At 42.9% G+C, this 26,183-nt stretch overlaps 1 protein-coding gene across 1 annotated transcript in view; it reads left to right on the top strand.

Moving 5' to 3' along the window:
* DUSP22 (dual specificity phosphatase 22) overlaps positions 1-19,929 on the top strand; it is a 78,760-nt gene extending 58,831 nt beyond the window's left edge. The window contains exons 6-7 of the mRNA XM_040431966.1: positions 4,433-4,604; positions 17,986-19,929. Coding sequence (XP_040287900.1) covers positions 4,433-4,604; positions 17,986-18,174 — 361 coding nt within the window. The 3' untranslated portion in view covers positions 18,175-19,929. The remainder of the gene's footprint in view (positions 1-4,432; positions 4,605-17,985) is intronic.
* The last annotated feature ends 6,254 nt before the right edge of the window (positions 19,930-26,183 follow it).

Here is a 26,183-nt window from a genome sequence, read left to right as displayed (position 1 = left end):
ATAATAATTTCTGTGTTTTGTTAGTTCACCTGCATTTTAAGGATTGGCTACAGGTTCTGAATCCCACATTCTGGGATTCAGACCTGGGGAGTTTCCTGGCCATGGACCCAAAATTTCAATGTTTTGTTCACGTAGCCACTCACTTTTTGCCTTGTGACCTAATGCTCCATCGTACTGGAAAAAGGATTTTTCATCACCAAATTGCTTCTGGATCGTTGCTCTTGGAGGATGTTTTAATATCATTCTTCATTCATGGCTGTTTTCTTAGGCAAAATTGAGATCACTCTATTGCATGAGAGGCAACCCCACACATGAATGGTCTCGGGATGCTTTTCTATCGGCATAACACATGACTTGTGGTGGCACTCACCTTTTCTTCTCTGGACAATAATTTTTCCACATGTCCCAAATTGTCTGAAGGGGGCATTATCAGAGAAAATAACTTTACCCCAGTCCTCTGCAGTCCAATCCCTGTACTTCCTGTAGAATGACAGTCTGTCCTTGATGTTTTTCTTGGAGAAGAGTGGCTTCTTTGGCCCTCTTCTTAACACCAGGCCATCCTCCGGAAGATTTTGTGAAAATCGCAGCATGTTCTATATTCTGCATTTTTCACGCATTCCTGGCCCCATAGAAGTAAATGGATCTGCGTGAAAAACGCATTGCATCCGCAAGCAAGTGCGGGTGCGATGCGTTTTTCACTGATGGTTGCTAGGAGATGATGTTTGTAAGCATTCAGTTTTTTATCACGCGCGTGAAAAACACATCAAAACGCTTTGCACCCGCGTGGAAAAAAATGAACGCAGTCGCAGACAAAACTGACTGAACTTGCTTGCAAAATGGTGTGAGTTTCCCTGAGCGCATCCGGACCTAATCCGTCACTCTCGTGTGAAAGGGGCCTTATAGTAACCAGTCTGCTCTTCTAATTCTGTCATCTTGACAGAGTGATATCAGCTGCCTTGTCCTCGTTAACACTTTCTCCTAAGGTGACAAGAAGATTATTGAAATTATGCTAGTACAGTAGGTCATTTTGTGGCAGGACAGAAATGCAGTGGAAATGTTTTTTTGTAAGTTTTGTAAGTTTCTTTTTGTTACAAGGAATGACTTTGCAAATAATTGCAATTAATCTGAACTGTCTTAATAACAATGTAAAGTTATTGCAAATTGCCATTATAAAAACTGAAGGTGCAACCTTTGTGAAAACCAGAATTTGTGATGGCCTAAGTCTAGTTTCACATCTCCATTTACCTGATCTGGCATGCTGTTTCAGCAGAGGAACCTTCTAGAGTTCACAGTCTCTGGCATAGCCAGATACTGCCTTTCACCAGCATCCCCATTGACTATAATGGGATCTGCTTGGGATCGGGCCAGGTTCCGGCATGAGTGCTGGATTTCGGCTTGACAAAAACCAGTGCATGCAGAGGTTTTTGTCTAGCCGAAACCTGGCACTTGTACCAGAAACTGTCAGGATCCCATTATAAGGGTAGGGTTTGGAGGTGAACATCAGTATCCAACTATGGCGGATACAGTGAGGTAAACAGAAACGTGAAACTAGCCTCACATGGTATACATAAATTGCTATGGAAAGTAAATATAACATGATACACAGAGAAAAAAGTACAAATACACTGGAATGTTGTCAGCCATATAAAGGCTATACACAATAATAAACCAGTGCTAAAATGGGCTGGTAGCACCAGTACAGTCAATACAGGATTAAAATAGCAGCATATAATGGTATTCACATATTGTACTGTCATCACATAATATATGCAAGAAAGACACGTTTCTACAGGAGACCCCTATCCCCCAGTAAAGTACAAATGTCGGTCATTACAAGAAAGCAAGCTGTAGCCTCATTGTCACATAGGAGATCACATATATTTAGACACGACATTTATAGAGGTGAAAAAGAGAGAACATCCTGTCTACAGTGGTATTAGGGAGGTTAAAACAGAATATAGAGCCCAGATGGATATGTCAGGCGAGCAGGTTGTCCGTGTACTGATATGCAGATCCTATCCCCATAAAGACTAATCAAACCAAGCTACAGTACATCGGCGAGACGGCACCAGTCGTAGACACTAGCAGTGTGTCTATGACCTCCTACCTAGACCATATGCATATGGAGTGCAAGTCAGGGGGTGTAGGAAGCATAAATAGGCAGGACTTACTGTTACGCAGCCTATGAGGCGGACTGTCACAATGAACTGCTTTGGATATTGCATGCCAGTCAGTGGTGCCACCAATCGCAGAGATGCAGCAAGCGTTCTCATAATTTCTGTAGTGTCCAGCCCATCTACTGTGGAGGGCAGTACATGCGCATTAGTGGCTGAAACATAAAAAAACTGGTTCTCAGACTTGAGACACCCAAAAAAAACTAAAATAATTTAAAAAAATTATACAAATTAGGTATCGCTGCGTCGGTAATAATCTCCTCTATAAAAATACCCCATGACCTAACCCCCCAGATTAACACGGTCAAAAAAAAAGGTGCAAAAAAAGAACTTTTTTTTGTCACCTTACATAACAAAAATTTTAATAGCAAGCGATCAAAAAGTCATATAGCCCCCAAAATAGTGCTAACAAAACAGTCCTCTCACCCCTGCAAAAAATTAGCCCCTTCATAAGATAATCGTCTAAAAAAAAAATGACTCTTAGACTTTAGATACAAAAACATTTTTTTTGTATCAAAAAGGATAATATAGTCTAAAACCTAAATAATTGTAAAAAAGTAGACTTATTAGGTATCGCCGCGTCCGTAAGAATCTCCTCTATAAAAATACCCCATGACCTAACCCCACAGATTAGCACGGTCAAAAAAAAACTGTGCCAAAACAGCTATTTTTGGCACTTTTCCATTTCAATCCGTTTTTTCCGGTAACAAAGCAAGGGTTAACAACCAAACAAAACTTAATATTTATTACCCTGATACTGCAGTTTACAGAAACGCCACATTTGTGGTCGTAAACTGCTGTATCACTAAAAGGCAGGGCGCAAAAGGAAAGGACCGACATGGTTTCTGGAAGGCCGATTTTGATGGCCTTTTTTATTGACACCATGTCCCTTTTGAAGCCCCCCTGATGCCCCCCTAGAGTAAAAACTCCCCATCTAAGAAACTACACCCCTCAAGGTATTCAAAACTGATTTTACAAACTTTATTAACCCTTTAGGTGTTCCTCAACAGTTAATGGCAAATGGAGATGAAATTTCAGAATTTCAATTTTTGGTAACCTTGCCTCACAAAAATGTAATATAGAGCAACCAAAAATCATATGTACCCTAAAAATAATCCCAACAAAACCGCCACCTTATCCCGTAGTTTCCAAAATGGGGTCACTTTTAGGGAGTTTCTACTCCAGGGGTGCATCAGGGGGGTTGAAACAGGACACGGTGTAAATAAACCGGTCCATAAAAATCAGCCCTCCAAAAACCAAAAGGCGCACCTTTCCCTCTACGCCCCGCTGTGTGGCCGTACAGTAGTGTACGGCCACATATGGGGTGTTTCTGTAAACGGCAATAAAGATAGTCTTGTTTGGCTGTTAACCCTTGCTTTGTTAGTGGAAAAAAATGGGTTACAATGGAAAATGTGGCAAAAAAAAGAAATTTTCAAATTTCATCCCCATTTGCCAATAACTCTTGTGCAACACCTAAAGGGTTAACAAAGTTTGTAAAATCAGTTTTGAATACCTTGAGGGGTATAGTTTCTAGAAAGGGGTTATTTTTGGGTGGTTTCTATTATATAAGACTCACAAAGTGACTTCAGACCTGAACTGGTCCCTAAAAATTGGTTTTTTGAAAATCTCTGAAAAATTTTAAGATTTGCTTCCAAACTTCTAAGCCTTGTAACATTCCCAAAATATAAAATATCATTCCCAAAATGATCCAAACATGAAGTAGACATATGGGGAATGTAAAGTAATAACTATGTTTGGAGGTATTACTATGTATTATAGAAGTAGAGAAATTGAAACTTGGAAATTAGAATTTTTTTTCAAATTTTTGGTAAATTTGGTATTTTTTTTATAAATAAAAATGAATATTTTTTACTTCATTTTACCAGTGTCATGAAGTACAATATGTGACGAAAAAACAATCTCAGAATGGCCTGGATAAGTCAAAGCGTTTTAAAGTTATCAGCACTTAAAGTGACACTGGTCAGATTTGCAAAAAATGGCCTGGTCCTTAAGGTGAAATAAGTCTGTGTCCTTAAGGAGTTGAACAGATTTTTTTTTAGTTCTAGTTTATATTTGGAAATTTTTAGAAACCGTTAACACTATATTAACATCTGTTAACATCAAGATCAGTTAACACTATATTAACATCAAGATCAGTAATTGCAAATAGATACCAGACTGAAATTCACTGTCCTTTAATCTCTGTGACAGCAATTTTTTTTTTTCACTCCCATGATTTTTTTTATTTTTTTTTCAAGTTTGGCAGGTGTGTCCAGAAGTGTTACTTTGGTAGTAGCCTATGTTATGACAATCACAGATTTGGGTTGGGAAGATGCGTTGGCTGCTGTTAGGGGAGCAAGAACGTGTGCCAACCCCAACATGGGTTTTCAGAAGCAACTTGAAGACTTTGGAAAACATGATGTCCATCACGTAAGTAAACGTAGCATGTACTTTATTAGTAAGACGTGCTTAGCACAAAGTGTAAATAACTTGAGAGAACACCTTTTTACCTTTTTTAATGCTTTTTGACATGCAAGATTAAATTATGTATTGTACAGGAAAGGCAAAATGCAAAAGAAGTCTGCAGGCAACTTCAGTAGTCAACTGTGGAAATCTATGTTTAAATGCTGACTCATTTCCATTAGGCACAAAAAATCCACTTTAGGACAAAAATAATTTGCTTCCCCTCCCTCACCATTAAATTCTGTCTAACTAAAGTATGTGTTTCTGTTAAGAATCAAGGGTTTAAGAAGGGCAGAATAATGAATAACTGTCTTCACTTATCCTGCATTACATTGTGTGTTCTAGTCCATTGTCACTAATCTGCAGTTTACTTTTTTCTTGACTGCTGTCTCTCAGATATCATTGGTAGTTCAGTCCGTCTTATCCTTTCTTTATTTCCACTAATGCTACATTACAAGTTGTGACTTAAAACCATTACAGGATAGTAAGTAATCTTTTTTGAAGATTAAACCTTATTCTTAAACCCATGGTTACTTACTATTACAGTATAGTTATTTTGTAGTATGCTTCTTGGAACACAACAATGCCTTCTTAAAACATGAGCGCTTTCATCACAAAAGCACTTGGTACTATCAGATTGTCCTAAAGGAATAGTTTGGTTTAAAAAAAATCACCTTTCTTTTGATTAGTCCCCTGATGACTGACTGATTGTGGGAGGTCCCAATGAATGTAGTCCTGCACTTGTGCTGCAGGTTAAAGGGCTCTCCAGAAAGGATTTGCAATGGCTGCCAGCAACCTGTCCTAGAATGCGAGTAGGACTGGTTGCCTCCACCTGCAGAGCAGGTGAAAAGGCGTGGCCTCATTATACAGGGTGGCCCATAAAAAAGTAGCCCGCCTCCAGCGATAGTATGACAAGATTTTTAATTTTTTTTCTTAATTACCCAAAAGTCACAAAAGATGCTGAAAGTTATCCCCATATAAGTCTATGCATCTTTGGGCACATCAGATTATCTTGGCTGATACTGCTTGCAGCTCATCAACAGTGATGAGCAGAAGAAAAAATGTCCTGCCTTTTCCAACAAGATGGGGAAACATGCCACACTGCAGGGAACTAATTGGCATGGGTTCATGAACTGGTTACGGAAGAGCGAACTGTGAGCAAGGGGTTGTGGCCCCCACCTTCCCCAAACTTGTACACATGCGATTTATATCTGTGCGAAAATTTAAAACAAAGTGTACACTAACAATCCACATCCCATGGATTAAGGATGGCCAAACAGCGGCTCTCCAGCTGTTGCAAAACTACAACTCCCAACATGTTCACACTGCCTACAGCTATCAGCCTACAGCAGGGCATGGTGGGAATTGTAGTTTTACAACAGCTGGAGAGCCGCAGATTTGCCATTCCTGCCCTGGATGAACTCAAGGTAGACATCACAAACACTATCTGCAGCATCGCTGCTGAAGAGCTGCAAGCCATATCAGCCAACATAATCCAACATGCCCAAAGATACACGAACGGGGACTGCTTTTGGCATCTTTTGTGACTTGCGGGTAATTTAAAAAAAACAATCCACTTGCTCATTTATCTTGTCATACTACTACTTTTTCATTGGCCGCCCTGTATATACTACTAGTAAGTCTGCTCTACAATAGAAGGTAATGATGCCATCCTACCTATGATATACCATAATGGCTGAGCATTCTTACAGGAGTGCTCACCAATGTGTAGTGATTACAAGTGCTGGAATTTAGTGTGTTGTGAGGTAATCAGTTCTGCTAGGACAGAGTGCTTACAGTCATTTAAAATCATTTCTGGAGAACGTCTTTAACACTTCTAGAACCACACACACACACACACACACACACACACACACACACACACACTGAACATCTTGAATAATGTAAGAGCAGATAGGACAGAATAATACTGTTTTGAATGAACACTGTTTAGGGCTGTGTGGCCGCAGAAAGTGTGTGTGTGTGGGGGGGGGGGTCAATTATGAGGACTATATCTTAAACTGTCATCAGGCTATAGTCATGATTTTAGTCTTGTTTTAAAACTGACAAGATCACAGCATTAGCCATAATACATGGCAGGTTAGAGCCATTAGAAATGGGTCCCATTGGAGCTGCAATACCTGAAGGTTTCACTATGGACCTGATTTGTATGTAGTTCAGCACTACTTGTATTGTTTAAAAGCTTAGATTGTCAGCTTTCCAACAAGATCAGGATCATACCTCTAGCTGATACACATCCTGAGATATGAAGGGCTAAAGCAGCCCTTCCCCCTTCAATTGCATGAGATGTCAGCTAGTCTGAAGTAGGAGATGGGGGACAGCTGCACACGAGTAACTTAGGATGTTTCTCCTGTATTACTGTACATATCCTCTGGAGGAGGGTTGCATGGACTTCTGTGCATGTTATCTCTCCCCTTCTCTATCTCCCAAAAGACAGCATACTTGCTTGATGTATGGTGTCTTTTTTCCTCGAAAATGAATGAAAAGATGAGTTCTTGCTCGTCTAATTACTCATTTGTGCCTAACTGAGCTATTCATTAATGCCATGACTCAGACCTTTACTAGTGTGAGGATCACATTGTCAAGTCACAATGAACATTTGAACCCCCAACCCCCCTCCCACACACACACACACACACACACACACACACACACACACACATCAATAAAGTTGCCATTTTACACTGTTCCCATTCTGTCCATACTGGATGTTCAGCCTAAAACATGCAAACTGCTTCTCTGATGCACACTGCTGTAATAGCGATAATGACTAGCACTAGCGGTGAATATCTAATATATTTCTGACACTCACCATAAACTATCATTTTCAATTTGTTTTACAAAATAAACAAGTACGACACACTGAACTCCTGCATATGGCAGCAAGGTTCAGAGGCAGTATTGATATAGGTGTAGGGTATTTTTTCTACCGCTATCCCCACCCCCCTTTTGTCTAGCAATAATCAAGGTCTCACACAGCTAAATTAAATAAAAAATAAAAAAAAGTTATGACGAATGGAATACAGGGGGGAAAATGGGTCTTTAGATGGTCACTTTTCTCACCATTTTGTAAAGAACAAAATAAGCGACAATAACAAACTCTGTAATATATCTTATCAGAAATTTCTAGATCCTATGTTATTAGCCGTTTACCATTTCCCACCCTCCTTCCCCTTGCTAAATGCTTTTCTCTTTGAAAGATGCTTTAAACCCAACCACAAGGTGTGCAGCTCACAGAAGGATCAGGTTACACATGTCAGTACAAGTCTGTGGAGAGGGGAGGGATGAGGAGGGAGCAGGAGCTGGGTGAAACACACACAGACAAACAGACTCTTGCATTTGAAGTTTATATCTGAGCCCAAGTGCTGTATTCACATCCACAAAGGTCAACACTTCCCTACAATGTCCTCCATGACGTTGGGACTGTTTATGACTAAGAGAAGGTTAGGAATCTGAATCTCCTCTGATTTCTGTCTGGTGGATGGCATCTAATCTCCACCCAACAAATCTGGGAGAACTGCAAACTAGATATTCAGCATTCAGAGGGGAAAACTGTCAAAAAATACCAAATACAAGTGATTTAACGGCCAGAAATAGTATTATTTCTCATGTCCCACAATGTACTATTGATTAATATAAAGCTTGTTGAAAGGTTAAGTACACTTTAAAGAGGACCGTCGCCTCTCCTGATGTCTCTGTTTTAGTGACTACTTGCATCGCTCATGTAATAGCAATTCTGGGGCATCTATTCTTAGGACTCTGTTATGCCATTCTTCTATGATTCCTGCTAACAGTTTATGGCTAAAAGTACAGCTGAGGATAACTGGCTGGGGGTCTGTCCCTGCACAGTCTGAAACTGGCCTATGGCACAGCCTAATAGGCAGTGGCTGACAACAGCCCTGTGTGCATAGGAACCGCCGCTGAGTAACAAAGCTCACTCACTTTGTTTTTGTTATCATGATCCCCTAATTTGGGTTTTCCAGGTTCAGGGTCGATTCTTGGTTATAAGCTGCTTTTTATTTATAGACTACTTATGAATGGAAAATAGGAGCATTGCCTTGCTCCAGTTCTCCTCTTTGTCACGCTGCATTGCACAGCGCAAGGATCTGTTTGTTTTGTGCTGGTGACGTACCGAGCTTCTCATCACTATGCTAAGCGGAGACTTCCGCCTAACAGTGAGCCCAATGACGTCACTGGCACAGATGGGTTGTCTCTAGCGCTGCCGGAGGCTGTTTTGGAGGCGGGTACTATGCAAAATTGTATATTTGTACCTATGATACTGGCTGACCTGTTGCATGTGTGCGTGACAGCTGAAGGCATCTGTGTTGGTCCCATGTTCTTATGTGCCCACATTGCACCCCTGAGGCACTCTTATTGGAACCATAAGGTTTCCTGGACCTTACCTGGTAGCCCATGTTGTAGAGAAAAACCCTAAACATAACCGCACTTTCAAGACCCTAAATACAAACTCTATTATGAAACCACATTTTATATAATACAAATTAGGTTCTTGGCAAATATATTTTGATCAAAAAATATCTGTGCCCACCCACTATGCCAAAATTACCTCAATGCAGACTGGAACCTACTTAATTTAATATCTATCTCTGTCATTGGGCATCTAAGTTCAGGAGAACAGACCTACTCTGTGTGCTGTTAGGTATCCAATGAGAGGAAGAACAAACTCAAATACTTGTATCACACTAATTAAAAGCACTTGTGGACTGGATGGGATTTATAGAAGTGCATTCAGACTTGGAGATCCACACCTCACACGAACATTTTTTTTTTTTTTGTACACACTTGGGCGTGCGGCAGTGCTAAAATTCAGCAAAAAGTGTGTGGGGGGGGGGGGAAGCAAATAAATATACATACAGTGGGGGAAATAATTATTTGACCCCTCACTGATTTTGTAAGTTTGTCCAATGACAAAGAAATGAAAAGTCTCAGAACAGTATCATTTCAATGGTAGGTTTATTGTAACAGTGGCAGATAGCACATCAAAAGGAAAATCGAAAAAATAACTTTAAATAAAAGATAGCAACTGATTTGCATTTCATTGAGTGAAATAAGTATTTGAACCCCTACCAACCATTAAGAGTTCTGGCTCCCACAGAGTGGTTAGACACTTCTACTCAATTAGTCACCCTCATTAAGGACACCTGTCTTAACTAGTCACCTGTATAAAAGACACCTGTCCACAGAATCAATCAATCAAGCAGACTCCAAACTCTCCAACATGGGAAAGACCAAAGAGCTGTCCAAGGATGTCAGAGACAAAATTGTAGACCTGCACAAGGCTGGAATGGGCTACAAAACCATTAGCAAGAAGCTGGGAGAGAAGGTGACAACTGTTGGTGCGATTGTTCGAAAATGGAAGGAGCACAAAATGAACATCAATCGACCTCGCTCTGGGGCTCCACGCAAGATCTCACCTTGTGGGGTGTCAATGGTTCTGAGAAAGGTGAAAAAGCATCCTAGAACTACACGGGAGGAGTTAGTTAATGACCTCAAATTAGCAGGGACCACAGTCACCAAGAAAACCATTGGAAACACATTACACCGCAATGGATTAAAATCCTGCAGGGCTCGCAAGGTCCCCCTGCTCAGGAAGGCACATGTGCAGGCCCGTCTGAAGTTTGCCAATGAACACCTGAATGATTCAGAGAGTGACTGGGAGAAGGTGCTGTGGTCTGATGAGACCAAAATAGAGCTCTTTGGCATTAACTCAACTCGCTGTGTTTGGAGGAAGAAAAATGCTGCCTATGACCCCCAAAACACCGTCCCCACCGTCAAGCATGGGGGTGGAAACATTTTGCTTTGGGGGTGTTTTTCTGCTAAGGGCACAGGACAACTTATTCGCATAAACGGGAAAATGGACGGAGCCATGTATCGTGAAATCCTGAGCGACAACCTCCTTCCCTCTGCCAGGAAACTGAAAATGGGTCGTGGATGGGTGTTCCAGCACGACAATGACCCAAAAGATACAGCAAAGGCAACAAAGGAGTGGCTCAAGAAGAAGCACATTAAGGTCATGGAGTGGCCTAGTCAGTCTCCGGACCTTAATCCAATCGAAAACCTATGGAGGGAGCTCAAGCTCAGAGTTGCACAGAGACAGCCTCGAAACCTTAGGGATTTAGAGATGATCTGCAAAGAGGAGTGGACCAACATTCCTCCTAAAATGTGCGCAAACTTGGTCATCAATTACAAGAAACGTTTGACCTCTGTGCTTACAAACAAGGGTTTTTCCACCAAGTATTAAGTCTTTTTTTGTTAGAGGGTTCAAATACTTATTTCACTCAATGAAATGCAAATCAGTTGCTATCTTTTATTTAAAGTTATTTTTTCGATTTTCCTTTTGATGTGCTATCTGCCACTGTTACAATAAACCTACCATTGAAATGATACTGTTCTGAGACTTTTCATTTCTTTGTCATTGGACAAACTTACAAAATCAGTGAGGGGTCAAATAATTATTTCCCCCACTGTATTTGGTATCATTGTAATCATACTGTCCCATAGAATAAAGTAAGTAATGTATTTTTCACCTTATAAGATGCATGTGCCGATAAGACGCATCAAGGTTTTAGAAGAGGAAAATGAGAAAAAAAAATGTTTCATCAGACATCAACTGAGATCCCTAATGTCAATCGGACCTCAGATCAGACCCCCAATGTTAATTAGAACTAGGATCCGACCCCCAGTGTTAATTAGACCTTAGCTCAGAGCCCCAATCAGATCTCAGATCACACTGCAGCTGCTGACAACAGCTGATCAGCGACAATTGCAGGATGTTGGACCCCCGAGCGATCTGATGTTCATTACTTAACCTAAGGATAGGTCATCAATATTTGAACCTGGACAACTGCTTTGACCTATTAAGGACACAGGGCGGTGATCGGAACAGAGTGCCTGCTGAAATCATTAAGCAGGCACTCTTTGACAATGCCGAGGGGGGTCCTGTTACCCCCCCCCTCCTTCCCGTATCGGCGATCGCAGCAAACCGCAGGTCAATTCAGTCAATGCTGCGTTTTTGGGTCTCCGGTGACCCGATAACCCGGAATAGGATGGTGATCGGTGGTGTGATAAAACACCACCAATCACCATCCTTAGATCCTGAGAGGTGGCGGTAACCTCACCTCTCAGGATTGCATCCTATTGGCTGGACAGGCGGGCGGGGGTTTACTTCCCCTAGCTCTGCTCTCCTCCTCCACACTGCTTCCGTGGAGGCAGGAGAGAGGAGCCCTCTGAGCCCAGCACCCCCACGTGAGCCACTATAGTGCCATCTGACACTCAAAGGTTCACAGGGACAGGTTTAGGGAAAGGTTAGATTAGGCAGGGAGACTGAGGGATAGTTTCTAGTGGGGGGAATTTTTTTTTTTTTTGGGCTTCACCCTCATCTGGTGTCTGGGGTCCACAGCACATTCAGCTGTGCGACCCTAGACCCCCCAGGGGTGCTGCAGCCTGCCCCCCCCCCCCCCCCCCCTACACACACACACACACATTTTTTGGGGCGCAAACCTTTTTATTTATTTTTTGTGTGCGTGCGCTGACTGTGGCCGGCACTCTTAGCGTCCGGCAACTGTTAGCGCATCGCCCACCCCACCGCTGATCAGAGAGTTTGAATAATTTTATTTTTAAAATTTTTGGGGCTTTCATTTTTTATTTTTTATTTTTTTTAGGTTTATAAGTGAACGTGAACACCTGTCCCCCCACACACACGCACACTAAATAAAGTTTTCCACACACGCACACACACACTCCCCTATGGCCCGCCAGACGTTCTCGGCCAAGGAGGCATACGCCCTGCTTGTCTCCGACTCCGAGAGCCCCAGTGAGGACTAGGATGTCCCCACTTTCCTCTTGTCATCCGCGTCCTCCTCATCTAGTGATGATGAGCCCCCAAGGCAGCGGAGACGCCGCCAGGTGGAGCCAGGGGACCCCCATGCCAGGGACCCTGTGACCCTTACTAGTATGAGCAGCCCTGGAGCTCGTACTAGTTTTCCGGCCCACCAGATAAGTCCACCTGAGCCCCCTACCGATGAACTTGTCTGGTGTACCCCAGAGGATTTTGAGCCAGTGATTCCTGAATTTGTTGGCCAACCAGAAATCCAGATTTACACAGTGGGCTTTACTGAATATGATTTTATTTTATTTTTTTCAGTGACCACTTTGTGAATCTGATAATGGAGCAAACAAACTTGTTCGCCCAACAGTTCATTGCTCAACACTCGGGCTCCTTTTTGGCTAGGTCCGGTGGCTGGACTCCGGTCAGTGCAGCTGTGATGAGGACGTTTTGGGGCCTCGTGCTGCACATGGGCCTAGTCAAAAAAAAACAGTGTCGGGCAGTACTGGAGTGGGGGACGTCCTCTACCAGACCCCACTACCGGGCGAGGTATGGCGTGAAGCTGTACAAACTTTGTGAGAGTACCTCAGGGTACACTTACAAGTTTTGTGTGTACGAGGGGCGATACTCCCGTATTCAACCCCCAGAATGTCCCCCCCCCCACTCTGGGTGTTAGCGGGAAACTTGTGTGGGACCTTATGCACCCACTGCTAGATAAGGGTTACCACCTGTACGTGGATAACTTTTATACTAGTTATCCCAGTCCCTCGCCGCCAGATCCACGTCCGCTTGTGGGACCGTGCGGAGAAATCAACGCGGCCTCCCTACCCACCCCCTCCAGGTACCTATCCCCAGGGGTAAGACCCGTGCCCTTACCAATGGAAACCTGTTGCTGGTCAGATATAAGGACAAGATGGATGTCCTTGTACTATCCACAATTCACGGTAACTGCATCACCCCGGTCTCTGTGCAAGGTATTGCGGCAACGGTCCTCAAGCCCGATTGTATCGTGGACTACAATCGGTATATGGGAGGAGTTGATCTCAATGATCAAGTCCTCAAGCCATATAACGCCATGCGCAAAACCCGGGCATGGTACAAAAAAGTTGTGGTCTGCTTGGTACAGGTTGCCTTGTACAACTCTTTTGTGCTGTCCCGGAGCGCTGGCAACACAGGGAAATTCCTGCAGTTCTATGAGGCAGTACTCAAGGCCCTGATCTTTTCTGACCTGGAAAGAGCAGGCCAGAGTACCTCGGGAGTCCCCCATACTGGAGAGAAGGGATGGTCCCAAAAAAAGTGCAGAGTGTGACACAGGAGGAGGATACAGAAGGACACCACCACTCATTGTGACACGTGCCCCGATCATCCGGGCCTCTGCATTGACGGTTGCTTCAGGGAGTACCACACTTCCATGGAGTACTAAATTTATAATCCCCTTCCGCAATTTTTATTCTATTTGGCCATAGACAATCGCCAAGAAAAAAAAAAAACTAATAAACTATGACTTTGGAGACACTAAAACAATTATTATATATATATTTTTTTTTTAAATATTATTTTGTAAAACTAAAATACATAAAAAAGTATACATATTAGGTATTGCCGCATCCGTAAGAACCTGAACTATAAAAATACCACATGACCTAACCCCTCAGATGAACACAGTTAAAAAAAAATATATATATTTAAAACGGTGTAAAAAAAGCAATTTTTTTGTCACCTTACATCACAAAAAGTGTAATAGCAAGCAATCAAAAAGTAATATGCACCCCAAAATAGTGCCAATAAAACCGTCCACTCACCCCGCAAAAAATGAGCCCCTACGTAAGACAATCGGCTAAAAACAGAAAAATTGAAATTCTGAAATGTCATCTGCATTTGCCAATAACTCTTGTGGAACACCTAAAGGGTTAACAAAGTTTGTAAAGTCAGTTTTGAATACCTTGAGAGGTGTAGTTTCTAAAATGGGGTAATTTTTGGGTGGTTTATATTATGTAAGCCTCACAAAGTGACTTCAGACCTGAACTGGTCCTTAAAAATTGGGTTTTGGAAAATTTCTGAAAAATTTCAAGATTTGCTTCTAAACTTCTAGGGCCCCTTTCACACGAGCGTGACGGATTAGGTCCGGGTGCGTTCAGTGAAACTCGCACTACTTTGCAAGCAAGTTTAGTCAGTTATGTCTGCGATTGCGTTCAGTTGTTCAGTTTTTTCCACGCGGGTGCAATGCGTTTTGATGCGTTTTTCACGCGTGTGATAAAAAACTGAAGGTTTACAAACAACATCTCTTAGCAACCATCAGTGAAAAACGCATTGCACCCGCACTTGCTTGCGGATGCAATGCGTTTTTCACGCAGCCCTATTCACTTCTATGGGGCCAGGGCTGCGTGAAAAACGCAGAATATAGAACATGCTGCGATTTTCACGCAACGCAGAACTGATGCGTGAAAAACAACGCTCATGTACACAGACCCATTGAAATGAATGGGTCAGGATTCAGTGCGGGTGCTATGCGTTAACGTCACGCATTGCACCCGCGCGGAAAACTCGCTCGTGTGAAAGGGGCCTTAGCCTTGTAACGTCCCCAAAAAATAAAATGGCATTCCCAAAATTATCCAAACATGAAGTAGACATATGGGGAATGTAAAGTAATAACTATTTTTGGAGGTATTACTATGTATTCTAGTAGTAGAGAAATTGAAACTTGGAAATTTGCAAATTTTTCCAAATTTTTGGTAAATTTAGTATTTTTTATTTTTTTTTTAATAAAAAAGATTTTTTTTTACTCCATTTTAACAGTGTCATGAAATACAATATGTGCCGAAAAAAGCGTTTTAAAGTTATTCACACATAAAGTGTCACTGGTCAGATTTGCAAAAAATGGCCTGGTCCTTAAGGTGAAAATGAGCCTGGTCCTTAAGGGGTTAAATATGTATTGCATTTAGTATAACCATGTTTTTATTAAAGATATTTTTAAGGATTACTTTACTGGTATCCCAGAAAGTCTCTTTAAAGGGCATATGTCGGCAGATTTGTACCTATGAAACTGGCTGACCTGTTGCATGTGCGCTTGGCAGCTGAAGGTATCTGTGTTGTTCCCACGTTCAGATGTGCCCACATTGCTGATAAAAATTTAGTTTTAATATATACAAATGGGCCTCTAGGAGCAAACGGGGGGCAGGCATTACTCATAAGAGCTCTGCATCTTCTGTGCTCTCTGCACTTTGATTGACAGGGTCTGGTCCTTCTAGGTCAGGAATACGCAACCTGCGGCCCTCCAGTTGTTGCAAAACTACAATTTCCTGCATGCTTGCATAGCCTACAGCTATTAGGGCATGCTGGAAGTTGTAGTTTTGCAACAGCTGGAGGGCCGCAGGTTGAGCATACCTGTTCTAGGTGTAATGTCAACATCCCTATTGCTCCTAGAGGGTCATTTACGTATATTAAAACTTAATTTTTCTTAGCAATGGGGGCACATATGAACATGGGACCAACACAGATGCCTTCAGCTGCCAAAGTGCACATGCAAAAGGTTAGCCTCTTTCATAGGCACAAATCTGCTGACAGATGCCTTTTAAGGGCTCATTCAGTTGACTTTATCCGTTTTTGCGGATCTGCAAAACACAGATACCAGTCGTGTGCATTCCGCATTTTTGTGGAATGGCGTGGCCAGCTGTCACGACTGGGAGTGGGGGAATCCCCTCCCATCGCGCAATGTCCTTTGCTACCAGGCCGTAATGCAAGGAAAAGGGAGCTGGTCACCTCCTAAAACTTCCCTCAACAGGCCCTAGTCTCCTAGCTGTATGAGCCCCCTTCAAAGGTAAGGGGACTCATACCCACGTGCCTAGAAGTCTAAGTATCCCTGCATTGCCCTACAGCTGGTGACAGGGCAGAGAACACCTGTTCATCCAAGACACGGATGACAGGCGTCTCTAGAGGCTCAGTAGCTGGCAGGGTGCAAGACCATAAACAGTACGCCAGGTAAATAGCACAGCAACACCACAAATGCTATCAACTCTTACCTGCCGCAGCCGAGATGGAAGGACGGCACCAACAACAACCCAGACCTCCCTGCGGTTACAAGAAGCATGGAGGTTCCAGGCTGGGAAGCACACAGTCTTGCATATTGCTTAAACCCCTCCAGTGCAACATACACACACCAAAAGTGACACGTCAAGCAGCCATGCTGGTAACAACACCACAAATACCAGACATGGCACACCACACTAGACGTACAACAAAACCAAAGAGGAAGGGTACAGGAAACAGACACAAATAATAACAATGACCACTAAGGGTGGCTCACACAGCATGACACATTCAGCCAGGGAGCAGAGCTCCAACACAGACTGACAACAAGCAAACTCAAACTGACCTCAGACTCCACCTCACCAACATATAAGGAGGCCTGAGGTCACACCCACCACACGCCAACAAGTTTAACCCCGTGCACACCAAAGCAGGGAAAACACCATTAAACGTTGCCGCAGGCAACTATATGAAGCCATGACCTTAACACAAGGTCGTGACACCAGCCCTATGATAGAAATGCCTATTCTAGGACATGTTCTTTTTTGGGGGGCCGCGGAATGGAAGTACGGATGTGGACACACCGTGTGCTGTCTGCATCCTTTGTGGCCCTATTGAAATGAATTGTGGAATGAATGCAGACCCAAATATACAGGGTGGGCCATTTATATGGATACACCCTAATAAAATGGAAATGGTTGGTGATATTAACTTCCTGTTTGTGGCACATTAGTATATGTGAGGGGGGAAACTTTTCAAGATGGGTGCCAGCTTCAGTGCATAAAGAGGGAAACACATCATCATGTAGCAATTTCGCATATCCAGTGACCCCCTTAGACTTTTATCTTTGGGGTCATCTGAAGGCAATTGTCTATGCTGTGAAGATACGAGATGTGCAGCAACTGAAACTACGGATACTGGAAGCCTGTGCTAGCATTTCTCCTGCGGTGTTGCTATCAGTGTGTGAAGAGTGGGAGAAGAGGGTTGCATTGACAATCCAACACAATGGGCAGCACATTGAACACATTTTATAAGTGGTCAGAAACTTGTAAATATCTCATGAAAGAATAAAGTTACGTTAAAACCAAGCACACCATTGTTGTTCTTGTGAAATTCCCAATAAGTTTGATGTGTCACATGACCCTCTTCCTATTGAAAAAACAAAACTTGGATTCAAAATGGCCGACTTCAAAATGGCCGCCACTCATCTTGAAAAGTTCCCCCCCCCCACATATACTAATGTGCCACAAACAGGAAGTTAATATCACCAACCATTCCCATTTTATTAAGGTGTATCCATATAAATGGCCCACCCTGTACAATCGTGTGAAATATAAAAAGCATTTAATTTTAATCATAATCTGTCTTCTTCTTTACTAAAAGACACAATTGGGACAGTGGTAATGCCTTGTTTAATTAAAATTTTTATTTTATTTTTTTACTTTAATTCTTTAGCTAAAAACTTGGTTGAAGGAGACGTATGGTGAAAGCCCTTTTCTTGATGCAGAAGAAGCCAAACAACTTGTTGCCAAACATAGGCAACAAGAAGAAGAATCGAGTGCTGGAAGTTCAGGAAGACAATGGAGCAGTCACTTGACCTCTCTCTCATCCATGGCATACAGCAATTACACTACAGAGACATAACTTTCTATCACAACACTTATATCTACTTTCTAATGTACTTCAACAGTCACTACAAATATATAAGCAAGCACCACATAGGTGCTTGCTATCCAAGCAAGAGCTTAGAGTTAAGAGGTCTTAAGATGTATGTTTCTGTCTGCAGTCTTGCAGAGATGAGCGGTGCATTACAAATTAAAGTGCAGACCTTGAATGAAGTTCTAGTTTGACACAGGAAAAGGTCTAATTCCACTATTGTGTTTTGTCATCTTGGCACTTTATTATATGTACAGCAAATCTTAAACGCAAGTCTCCTGAAAGCTTTGTTATAGGTAACAACTGTGTCATCACTTTTACTGTGCTTCTGGTTTAAATGTATATTTTAACATTTTCTACCTCAAGATAACAATTATTTGAAGGAAAACAAACACCCCTACTAGCCCTCCCCAACAAAATAAGTAACAGACTGTATTTCTCAGGTAGGGAATAACATAAGAAAGGGTTGAACCATTCAGTTCCAACACAAATATGTTGTGAACTCTGTGCCGAAAGAGACGCAGGTAACGGAAAAAAAACATTGCCTGCATAAAATATAAAATTATTTTTTAGCTTAAAGCTAAGTAATTTCTCAGAATAAATGTGAATACAATCCTGGTATTTTGCTGGATGCAAAAAGGCTTGTCATACTGTAATATGCAAAGTACATTTATTCCCACTTTTATATATACAGTGGTCCATTTGGTACCCGTTTGCAATATGGCAAAAGGATGATACAGATATAATTGTTGAAAACATTGATATATTGTGTCGCTCAAATTGATGAAGTATTCAGTTATACCTAAAATGAGTGATTAAAAGGACAGGAAGACTTTGCACTATGAATTAGGAAGACAAAGACACATTTGTAGACTTTACTATAGAACTCAATGTATTGAGGTTGAAAGTGGCAAGTATCTGTACATCAGCACTCTTCTCCTGGAAGTGGACATCAAACAATGTCTTCTTGTATGCGGTTAAAATAAAAAAAATAAAAAAATATATATACCGACATTTATCACGTCAATATAGTTTTAGTTTGGATGTGAGTCCCACGGTTATGCATTTAAAGAACTCCATGTGGGCCATGGTCAGTATGGGACTTGCTTAAGCAAAGTATTTTGTATACTGTGGTGCCATTAAAATGGACCAACATATTAATATTAACGTGTTCTGTTCCATACACTATTGTAATGTGGGCAAGACTTCCTTTCATGCAAAGTCATATCATCAAACTTGATGCCATTAAAAACTGCTTTTTAAATATATCAGATTATTCATGAAAGGCCTAGAATGCATTTTTAAAGCTAGACTTGGCAGAAGACTATCATACCTCTGCCGGGTTACTTACCATAGATTTTCCAATTCTACACAGGTTTGCCTATATCTTACTCCCTGATACATTGTAGTGTCAAGTGGCAAACTCACGGACCTCTTTTTTGGTAGGACTAGCGCTCTAGGATTCTTAAGGAACTGTCTCTTCTAATCTAAGTATAATGTTGAAGAACAAATGTTTGGAAATGAAAGCAAAAGGAACAACCGACAGAGATGCAACATTTAGGGGAGCATAGTGGATTATGAGGGTTACAAACTATGATTTGAGAAGGTAAATCCTTGACTATTGTGGACATTTTAATAATTCCTGTTGGGTTATCGGACAAAACCACTGTATTTACTGTATGATTATATATAAATTTTCCAATCCCTGTGTGTAAATATAAATTGAAATTTTGTTGTACTGTTTTTGGGGTGTTGATTTTTTTTTTTTAAATCAGTCAGAACCATATGGTGCAATGTATTTAATTGACTACAAATATTTTTTGAGCACATTTGCTAGTGAGTACTGTAAATGAACTGGAAAATATGGACATCCACCAACCCTGTGCATCCTTCCTTTCCAGGCTGTTGAACATATGCACTGCCTCTCCATTGTAAAAACTTGTAAAAGGAGTGTGTCTAGCCCTGAAAAAATATTGACAGCTCTCTACACATGCCACAAAGTTGGCAGGTATGATTGAGAACAGAGATTTCATGTAATTCAAGCTTAAAAGGGTTAGGTCATTAGTATCTTATTGGTGGGGGTCCAACACCTGAAACCAACCCCTCCTACCACTCCGATCAGCTGTTTGAGAAGGCACCAGTGCTCCTGGCCTTCTCCCTGCACCAAGCACAGCGCCATACATAGTTCTTGGTATCACAGCTCAGCCCCATTGACATCTATGAGGCTGAGCTGCGCCTAGGCCATGTGACCATGTCGTCACTTGGCCTAGGTGAAGTTGAGAGAAGGCCACGGAGCTACTGCAAGCTCCGCTGCCTCCTTAAACAGCTGTTCGGCAGGGGTTCCGGTTGTCAGACCCCCATCTATTAGATACTGATAATAGGTCATTAGCATTTAAGTCTCGGAAAACCTCTTTAAAGGAATTTCCAATAATTTTTATTTTATTTCCACCCAGACTGGAATATCTGTGGAAAAATCCATACTTATCTGTTCATTCTGGCTCCCTGGCAAGGAGCTGGAACGGAAATGTGGGGAGAAGGTGATAATGCATTTCTTCATAGATATTTCAGCTTGGTGTGACATTAAAAAGCTCAAAAAACCCTTCAACTCCATAATGACTGACCACTGTCTTTTGACTGTTGGCTGTGCAGGGCTTCAGTCTGCAGCAACATCTTTTGGCATTGTTGCAGTAGATGGTGCTAAACTGTAGTTAGGTCACTTTGTTTCCCAGTGACCCAGTCGTAGACTGGAAGAGTCTTCTGCAGTCAGCCCTGAGGAACTATAAAGGACCCAGGGTAGTCCATTCTATAGTGTTGCCCTAACAGCAGCCTGTGTTAAACTGCCACATAGCATACTGTATTAGATTAGCACATAGGAGTATGCTAGTAGCACCCCACCCCAAAAAAAAAAAAATTAGAAAAATGCATTTAATTATGCACACTTAAATGAAAATAAAATAACACATAATAGATATCCACACAACCATAATAACCAGATACTGTAATTATCCGGGTTATTTAGTGTGAAACATGATGGGAAAATATAATGACAAAAATTGCGTTTCTATATTTCTGTAGCAAAAAATATACGAATTACTCTGCATTTTATATTTACTCTGATGCAACATAAAAAAATCCTGCATGAAACAAGGCTTTAGATAGCTACATCAATGAAAAATAAAAAAGTTATGTTCCAAATGAAAGGGAAAAAACGTGTATCATACATCCACAGGTTATGCATTGATCTGTGGCTTCTCTGCAGAATTTACGTTACGTCTCAGCATAATTACTAGTATACAGCGCAATAATCCACCAACTGTACACAAGGCCATTTGTATACATTTAGATCAAAGTGCATAAGCCCATTCACCAAGTCAAGGTTGCCTCTTTCGATTGGGTCCTACTCTGGTTTGCCGCAGCACCATGTGGCAACCACTGCCGCCAAAACACAGCACCCACAGGCAGTGAGACCCAACAGCACCCCTGCTGTCAGATTGAGCCCCCTTGGCACTGCACCCCAACAACCCATAAGCACAGTACCAAAACTATAGCAGCAACTACGCAGTACTGCACCTTCTGAACTGATGTCTAGAACACACCTGTCCATGTGGTCTCAGACATAGGATATACCCCATTTATGAGTTTTGAATAAAAGTGGTTTATAATCTACAAAAGCTTTGGTTATTTAGACCTTTGATTGAGTGGTTTAATGGATGTTTGGAGCTAAATCCTTTAGATTTCTATATTGGGCTTCTCATTTTTATGTCCTTGAAGACAGTATATGGAGCATTTGTTATTGTAGTCATGAGCTAAGTTTTCTATTTTTCTCATGTAACAATTCGATTCATGCAAGGGTTCTCTTTCCTAAAGAGACTGGTTCTCCTCTGTATAAATACAACCAACAGCCCATGTTTGTCATTCTTACTTCATGAGAAAATAACTTCCACCAGTAGTTTTGGCCAACAGCCACTATGTTGAGTGCAATGAATAGTGTGTTCATTTGATAAGCTAAATTTACACTTGTTTTTGTAGCACAATTCAGAACCTAATAAGGATAGACATACCCTACATGCCATTCTGACAAACACATTTTTAGAGGAATGTGATGTCAATTGTAATAAGTGGTGCATGTCACAAAGAATCTTGTTATGAGTATGTAACCATGCTAGACCTCTCTTAAACTTCTATGAGCATGGACAGGTCATTCTGAAAGCCACTGAATCAACAGTCAGATATTTAGGAAATATAAGTGACTCTCATGCCTCAACTAACAAATGATTGTGAATTGAGAGCGTAGGTTTTTCTGTTGGAGTGATCTGGGAAATTGACATAATAGCCACAAAAGTGACTTACTAGTAGTTATATCATTGTCATTACTAAGAACTAAAGATGTCCAAATACCATCAATATGTGTCGGCCAAGCACACATTTGGCTGACAGCTATCTGTCTCTACTCTCCCATACACCTTTATACCCGGTACAGCCCAGCATGTTTGTTTTGTCAATGGTGAGAGAGGAGAAAACCATTGCTAGCCCCCTCTGGCAGTGGCTTATCCCCTGGGACAACTGAATTCTTTGTTCGCCCAATCGGGAGCTCCCCATACACACTAGGTTGTTACCCAAATCCTGCCGTTCTTGGTTGGGTAGGTCGACAATACACTATGGTGTATGTGGACCTTAAAGTGAATCTGTCAGCACCAATTTCACCTTTTAAATGGTGAACAATGCCTGGTAGGGCTGCTTTCCAATATTGTGCCCAAATTAGCTCCCAGATCCGATCATGTAATCTTGAGAAAAATGTCCTTTAATCCATCTACAAATTAGCTCTTTGCTGAGGGTTGGTTGGTGCTGCTCACTGCACCATAGCTCAGCCCTAGAGATGAGGGAATCGAAGTTGACGAAGTGGAATTCGATCCGAATTTCTGGAAAAATTTGTCCGGAAGTCTAATTTCCTCACGCTTCGTGGTAACGAATCATATTTTTCTTAAAATGGTTGCTGCATGTTAAAAAGGGGAAGTAAGAAGCCCAGGTGTTATGCAAGTGGGTGTGGACCCACTGTGTCACTGACTGGCTAGACTTTGGCCGTTAGGGTAGTTGCCAGGTGCCACTCCAGAGCAGTCCCCTAGTCAGTGGCAGCAGACCAGGGGGGTCAGGGATATCAGTGCAAGCACTGAGGAGAAGGATGTGGACAGAAATTCTGAAGTCGGCAGGCAGCGATTAAGCAATGTCTGTAAAGGAAGTCCAAGGTCAGAGGCAGGCGGCAAGCAAGCAAAATCTGTTAAATCCAAAAGCAGGGTTCTGTACAAAGAAAAGCAGAAACCCCCAAAACACCTTCACACTAGGAACCAGACAAGCTAGTGACCAAGATTGCTCAGGCGCCTTCCTGGGGCAGGAAGCGCCTTCAAATACTTCCTGCAATCCAGCCATAGGCTGGGGAGATAGAGGGTGTGTATTTGCTACCTCACAAGGGAGGAGAGGCAAGCCCTAACAAACAGTACAGGACTCGAACAGGAAGTAAGCTCTGGCATGGAGCACATATACAGCAGTTAAGCTACCTGCTGCCCGCGCTTGTCAGCACAGTGCATGGCAGCAGGAAGGAAAGAGGGAGCCCGGCGCCCGTGGGTAGAGGCAGCAGCATCAGCATGGACCGCTGAGCTAACAAGTAAACCCTCCACCACCCCTTTCAACCCCACTCCTCAGGCCTGGCCCTAGACAATAAATATTTCAAAAGAATAGGGGCATTGCTGTTCTCCCTTGGATTCCCTTGATTCCCTCTTTCCTCTGGGCCAAACCCCTTCCAATCCACAAGAAACTGAGTTTTATCTCTACTCTTCTTCATGCTCAGAATAGCTTTTACCTCATATACGTTTTCATCACCGACCGCAACAGGAGCTGAGACAGGTTTTTTGACAAAACCATTCAGGATGGCGGGTTTCAGCAGGGAGACGTGGAAGGAATTTGGTACCCGGAGAGAGGCCAGCAGCTTAAGCTTGTAAGAAACATCATTAATTGGCTCAAGGATCTCAAATAGACTGATGAAGCATGGACCCAATTTGTAAGAGGGTATTCCCTTACGTCCTCAACAGCAGCACAGATGGGGTTAACTGCCCCTGTGGACTGGTAGGACCGGCGGAATTTTAATGAGCCCAAGAACCAATAAACGATCTTCAGCTCCCAGAAAGGGAGGAGATCAGCCCACCGTGTGTTTTTTTCTGTCCTCTGGACAGGTGGACTGGCGTGTCACTCCCTCTCTGGGAGCTGAAGATTGCTTAGGGGTTCTTTTCCCCTCCTTAAGCTTAGCTCGCTTTATATGGATCTCAGTGCCTTTATTTTAGGCCTGATCATGGCGATTTCGGTCTGGGGTACCGTCGGGGAGGGGGGCGTCCCCTCCCCTCTTCTCTCATCATCTGTAGACGGTGCTCCGTCCCTCCGTTATCGCATGTGTGCGGCGCTATGGGCGCCGCCATTTTCCGGAAGTGACGTGCCCTAGGTGCGCTACGTCACTTCCGGTTTTCCGAAGCGTTGCGGTGATGTATAAAACTCACCTTTCTTTTAAACTGGCTCCCTAGAAGGACATCCTGGAATTAGGATTAGTCTGGGGAGACAATTTTCGTATAGGTAGAGCCAGTATAGGCTCTGGTTTTTCTACAAGAGAAAAAAAAAAAAAAGGGAGTGGTGCTGATCTCGTTTCAGGAACCCGCCCATTGGGCGGGGCTTCCTCCTTTTAAGCGCCCAGAGCCCATCAGTCAGTGCTCTGGTTGCGTTGCTTTCACAAGTTAGCTCCAGAGCTCTCCTGTGCTTTGTGATATTCCTGCAGTATTGCTTTGCTTGGGTTTTGTACTTCCTCTTCTTTCAGCTCTATTTCTTCTAGTGGTGGTGGGCCCCCTTAAGGTCTGGTTTTCTCCACCTCCTGATATTGTAGGTGTTATGACCTGTTTTGTTTCTTCCATTACAGACTATGGCTTCCCCTAAGGAGCAGGATCAGCGGAAGGCTGGGGCCAAGAGGAAGCATTTGGCATGTTACGAATGTAACACACCCCTAGATGACAGCTGTCCTTACTCCAGATGTGAGAGTTGTCGCACGGCATCCACGGAACCCACGATGCAGGAGATGTTCCAATGGACCAAGACATACGTGGATGATTCCATCAAGGGAGTAGTTCAGCTGCTTAATGAGAGGCTACCAGGTCCCTCTCAGACTCCCATGGAGGTGGTCGCACCGGTCAAAAGACCTACCCCCTGTTCAGTGGGGTCTTCTTCTTCTGAGGAAGAAGAATCTATGGCCCTAGTTTCAGCTGCCCGCAGACCACTCTGGCTGAAACCGTGGATCGCGGATAACGCATCCAAGTTTAACCTTTGTGGGCTCCCCTTCGAACCAGATAGGTTATTCGGGTCCGAATTGGACAAAATAATGGAGGGGCTCTCCGATAAAAAAAGGGAAGAGCCTCCCCCAGCAGCTCTTTCGGGGACGCCCCAGACAGGAAAAGAAGGGCGGAGGTCGTCCTGGGCAGCAGTCTAGGCGCAGAGATTGGGGGGGGCCGTCTCGTAAATATCCGAGACGCCCCCGCAAACCCACCAGGGAGGCAAAACCCTCCTGACTATGGGCCTCCTCGAGGCTCTTGGATAAGCCCTGCTTCCCCTGCAGTGTCTCCTCTAGATTTTCCCGTACCCCTCCCCCAGATTCCCGTGGGGGGCCGTCTTACCCATTTCAAAGACTCTTGGAGCCGGTTGATTGCAGACCCCTGGGTCCAGGACATAGTTTCCGCCGGGTACCGGGTAAATCTTATCTCTCTCCCCCCAGAGAGATTCATCGCCACACGAAACTTCGGGTCTGCCAAACAGGTGGTCCTAGAATCTTACATTCAGGACTATATTTCCAAGGGAGCCCTAGAGGAGGTACCGGCAGGGGAGAGGGGCCTAGGGATTTATTCACCAGTGTTCCCAAGAAGACAGGAGATCTCCGGATGATCATCGATTTGAGATTCCTCAATCGATTTATA

This window comes from Bufo bufo, chromosome 5 (assembly GCF_905171765.1).
Source record: "Bufo bufo chromosome 5, aBufBuf1.1, whole genome shotgun sequence".
Taxonomy (NCBI): domain Eukaryota; kingdom Metazoa; phylum Chordata; class Amphibia; order Anura; family Bufonidae; genus Bufo; species Bufo bufo.
The sequence above is the reverse complement of the archived record's forward strand: the minus strand, read 5'-3'. Positions and strand labels throughout refer to the sequence as shown.